The sequence below is a fragment of the Dipodomys ordii genome, unplaced genomic scaffold (assembly GCF_000151885.1).
Source record: "Dipodomys ordii isolate 6190 unplaced genomic scaffold, Dord_2.0 Scaffold50, whole genome shotgun sequence".
NCBI lineage: Eukaryota > Metazoa > Chordata > Mammalia > Rodentia > Heteromyidae > Dipodomys > Dipodomys ordii.
The window spans coordinates 2,146,383-2,151,512 of NW_012267266.1; the positions used below are offsets into that span (position 1 = coordinate 2,146,383).

At 44.9% G+C, this 5,130-nt stretch overlaps 1 protein-coding gene across 1 annotated transcript; it reads right to left on the reverse strand.

The window, feature by feature from the left end:
- Nucleotides 1-730: 730 nt before the first annotated feature.
- On the reverse strand, nt 731-3,184 carry LOC105988608 (protocadherin gamma-A9-like). Its single transcript, XM_013020279.1, has one exon. It carries the CDS (start codon nt 3,182-3,184, stop codon nt 731-733), a length of 2,454 nt encoding a protein of 817 aa, XP_012875733.1.
- Between the last annotated feature and the right edge of the window lie 1,946 nt (nt 3,185-5,130).

Here is a 5,130-nt window from a genome sequence, read left to right on the forward strand (position 1 = left end):
CTCTACCACTTGAGCCACAGCACCACTTCCAGCTTTTTTCTTTTTTGCTTATGTGGTGCTGAGGTATCGAACCCAGGGCCTCATGCATGCAAGGCAAGCACTCTACCACTAAGCCACCTTCCCAGCCCATAAAAGATCTTCAAATACAAACAATGTCTATAAATTTGTGCTCTGGAAAGCACCATCTTAGTGGAATGTTTGCTTGTCATAGAAATAGAAGAATGGGAAAAGCAATACTCAATAAACTTCAGGAAGAAAAATCCAATTGGGAAGTTAGTAGTAAACCACTGTAATCAAGTAACCCAATCCAAATTCCCCATTCAAGCATGATGATGAGAACTGTTCCAGGATGACTATGTTAATTATGAGAAAGCAATTTTACCAGACTAACTAAAATGCCCTCTTTTAGGTGTTGGGGTGAAGATTAGGCTAAGTGAAAACTTTGATGGCTCACACTTATTATTGTGAGTACTGGGACACCTAACATAGATGAATCACACACAGGCATGCATCTGGGCAGGAATTAAGGTCTTATCTAAAAAAATGAAGCAAAAATTAGGGCTGGGTGCTTGTCTCAGGAGTATGAATGCCTGCTGATCAAGCCTAAAGCCCTGAATTTAAGCCCCAATACTGCCAAAAGAGAGAAAAATGGTTGGAAATATATAATTATTATTGCTGCTATTATTATCATCAATTAATGCTATCTTAAAGTAGGAATACTTGATAATTGTCATAAACAGAAAGAAAAAATAGAACTCACAGGAACCAAAGGAGTGTCTTCAATAGGAAACCTGGAGTCAACTGAATCACCCAGAGGCTCACTTTTCTCACAACTTTCCTGGCTGATGAGCATGTCTGCATAGTTGGGCTGAGGGAAGATTAGGTGGCTCTTTCCAGAGTCAGCTGTGAGAGAAAACTCCTGGGAATATGTCTGCAGGAAAGCTTGCACCCCATCCACACCCACAAAGTGTGAGGCAGGCACACCAGTCAACCTGCCATTTGTAGTCTGCAGCATACTTGAGGCGTGCCAGCGACGTATCCTGAGCATCAGCAGCACAAGAACAAAGGCCAAGAAGACACAGGAGACCACAGCTACTGCCACTACCAGGTAGAGTGTAAGATCAGAGTCCTCCAGGTCATCAGGAGTCTTGATACTGCCCAAGTCTGCCAAGACATCAGGGATGCTGTCAGCCACTGCGATGGTGAGCGTGACAGTGGCTGAGAGAGGGGGCTGACCATGGTCCTGCACAGACACCACCAGGCTCTGCTTGAGCACATCTCTGTCCAGAAAGGCCCTTGCTGTGCGCACCTCACCTGTGTGTAGCCCCACCATGAAGAGTCCTGGCTCACTGGCCTTGAGCAGGCGGTAGGACAGCCAGGCATTCTGTCCTGAGTCCCTGTCTACTGCCACCACCTTGGTCACCAGATAACCAGGCTCTGCAGATCGGGGTGCTAGCTCCACTCCAGTAGAGCCATCTGTAGGGAGGGCCGGGTACAGGATCTTGGGAGTGTTGTCATTCTGATCCAGCAGGAAGAGATTCAGGGACACATTGCTGTTGAGTGGTGGGTTCCCATTATCATGTGCCTTCACCTGCATTTGCAGATGTTGAAACTGCTCATAGTCAAAAGACTGCAATGCATAGAGTGCACCAGTGTCAGAGTTGATGGAGATATATGAGGATAGTGGTGCCCCCTGGATGGTGTCCTCCACCAAGGAGTAAGTAATCTTAGCATTCTCATTGTCATCCAGGTCATGGGCAGTCACAGAGAAGATGGAGGTGCCTCTGGGGTTGTTTTCTGGGAGGTAGACTGAGTAGGAGGCTTGAGAGAAGGTAGGAGGATTATCGTTGATGTCAGTCACATACAGGGTAACATGAACTTCTGTGGATAGGGATGGGGTTCCTCTGTCTGTTGCAGTCACTGTAATGTTATATTCAGATGCCATTTCTCGATCAAGGTTTTGGGTTGTCAACAATCTATAATAATCGTCTCCTGAATTTTCTAATTTAAAAGATGGATTTTCCTGAATAGAACAGACAACTTGACCATTCTTCCCTGAGTCTTGGTCATGCGCATTGAAAAGAATGAGTACTGTTCCTGGAGGAGCATCTTCTCTTACTGGGCTAAATAGAGAGGTAATGGTCACTTCCGGTCTGTTGTCATTGACATCTTCCACCATAATTAGCACTTTGGTTCTCCCCTTCAATCCTCCACCATCTTCGGCCTGCATTTCCATTTCATATGAAGAACATTCTTCATAATCTAGAGGTTTTGCTACAAAGATTTCCCCAGTATCTTCATCAAGATGGAATAAGGGAGATTGTTTTTCATTAACTTTGCGGAATTTATACACCACTTTTCCATTGGCTCCCTCATCCGGGTCACTAGCTCTAACTGTAAGCAGCAGGGTGCCCGGGGGCACATTCTCAAGGACTTTGACTCGGTACATGGGCTGAGCAAAAACCGGGGCATTGTCGTTTGTATCCAACACTGTCACCTGGATGCGCACTGTGCTGGAGCGGCGAGGGTCGCCGCCATCGGAGGCGGTGAGGACCAGGTGGTGAATGGCCTCTTCCTCTCTGTCCAGGGCTCGCTCCAGCACCAGCTCTGGGTTTAAGGTTCCGTCGTCTCCGGTTTGCACATCCAGAGAGAAGTGGTGGTTGGGGCTGAGCTGGTAGCTCTGCAGGGAGTTCACGCCCACATCCGCGTCAGCAGCTTCTGGGAGTGGATAGCGCGCGCCAGGAGCGGCGATTTCACTAATTTTCACTTCCAGGTTTTCGGCCTCAAATTTTGGAGCATTGTCGTTGATATCAGTTACTTCTACCTCTATTCCGTAAAGTTTCACTCTGTCCTCAACCAGGACTTTAAAGGTTACGAGACACCGGGGGCTCTGGGCGCAGAGCTCCTCCCTGTCGATCCTGCCCGCGGTGACCAAGCTGCCGCTCCGCGGGTTGAGAGAGAAAAGCTGCGTCCTACCTCTGGAGACGATGCGGACTCCGCGCTGCGCCAGCTCCCGGGGCTCCAGTCCCAGGTCCTTGGAGATGTTCCCCACGATGTAGCCCTTTTCTCTCTCTTCCGGCACCGAGTAGCGGATTTGACTGGCCCTGGCCTCCCACAGCGTCCCCAGGAGCGCGCATAAGAGGGTCAGTCTTCTGCAATACTGACGTTCCGTTGGCGCAGCCATTGTTGCTTTGCTACGGAATTTTTTCAGAATGCTCTTTGTGCATTTGGTTCGTCAGGGTCTTCTTTTCCTCCTGTAAAGTCTGACGATCTTCTTTTTCCTAGATGAGAGCCAGAGTGTCCCCAAGTTAAGAGGTTTTGTTGCAGCCCAAGTGCCAGTTTGTCAGAAATGCGGGGCTTTGTGTAGTTGCAGAGCTGGAAATCCTGGTGTAGCTCTGCTTTTCTTAGAGTTGGTGAACAGCGGCACTCACAGTCCTAAATGGTTACTACACCAACTGAGAACCTTGACTGAAATTTCCCCCTTTGTTTTTTGAGATGGGGGTCTCACAGAGACGGATCGGTCAGGTTGGGCTGGGATGCTTGGGATCAAGCGATTCTCCTGCCTCAGTTTCTGAGTAGCTAGTTCTTAACCCCTGTAAGCCACAGCACCCCAGAAGATATGCAGTATTTGATTATCGATGATGAAAACATGCTTCTCTTCTCATCATGATTTTAGATTTTTCTATTTTTAAAATTGCATTTATTTTTTAAAAAGTAGAATGAAATTTCTTATCACTAGAAGTCCAATGCACTATCCATTGCACCACAGAGCCACCTTAAAATTTCTGTAAGTATTAAATCACTAGGTTTTATTTTTTTCTACTTCATATCAACTTTTTGGTAGAATTCTACATGCTCCAGATATGTAAATAGTTGTAATTTTATGGTGTGTCATTTACTTCAATGTCTTTTCAACTTTCAGAAGTAATTACTGTGTGTAATCCTCTTTGGAAACACATTTATATTTTAAATGTTTATACTTTTACTATGTACTATACATTATTGAAAACTATTGAATGAGCATATGGATAGATTATACACTTTGAAATTATTTTATAAGGTTATTTTGATGGTAAAATTCCCGGGGAAAGGTTTCTTTAAAAGTTTTGTGTAGTAAAAATATTTTTAAGCAGGCAATGGATTTTCTTACTATTGCTAAATTTTGCAGAATTATTTTTGTAATTAATCTTTTCTACTACTTCAAATGTTTAGTTTTACTTTAGTCTTCTGTGTAGCTAATTGATGCATGCACAAGAAAATGCAAATTAATATAAAGGGAAGAGCAGATATGATTTTCATTACCATTCTCCATCAAGAAGTAATACTTTTCTTTTGTCAGACTGAAGGTGGTACCTGAAACTTCAAGTATGCTAGGCAAGTGTATGTAATTGAGTTACATACCAGTAAGGGCTGGAGTGTAACTCAATGGGAAGAGCTTGCCTAGCATGTAGTCATGGGTTCAATTCTAAGCATTACAAAGAAGGAGAGGGAAGAAGAGGAAAAGAAGAGGAGGGACAGGAGAAGGAAAGGGGGAATGGGGAAGAGAAAAAGAGAGAAATAATGAAATTTAAGAGTGGTCTTAAACATCTGGGCACTGGTGGCTCATCCATGTAATTCTAGCTACTCAAGAGGCTGAGATGTGAGACTGCAGTTCCAAGCCAGCCCAGATAGGAAAGCCTGTGAAACTCATCTTCAATAAACTTCCAAAAAATCAAAGTGAAGCTGTGGTCAAGTGGAAGAATGTTAGTCTTGAGCAAAAGATTCAAGGCTAACACCCAGGCCTTGAGTTCAACTCCCAGGACTAGCACAAACACAAAACAGTGGTCTCAAACTTCTTATTTTAAAGGTTATTTAAAGCTACATGATAATCGAGAGCAAAGAACACAACATATAGAAACACACTATTAAAAAGTAAAGCTTGCAGTCCTGTCATCCTAGCTACTCAGGAGGCTGAGATCTGAGGATCATGGTTCAAAGCCAGCTTGTGCAGAAATGTTCCCATGAGACTCTTTTTTTTGGGGGGGGGGTCCGATCGTGGGGCCTGAACTCTGGGCCTGGGCGCTGTCCCTCAGCTCTTCAGCTCAAGGCTAGCGCTCTACCACTTGAGCCACAGCGCCACTTCCGGCTTTT

Bases quoted from the DNA above. Each gene is read 5' to 3' on its own strand.
- LOC105988608 (XM_013020279.1), bottom strand. From the start codon at position 3,184: ATGGCTGCGCCAACGGAACGTCAGTATTGCAGAAGACTGACCCTCTTA.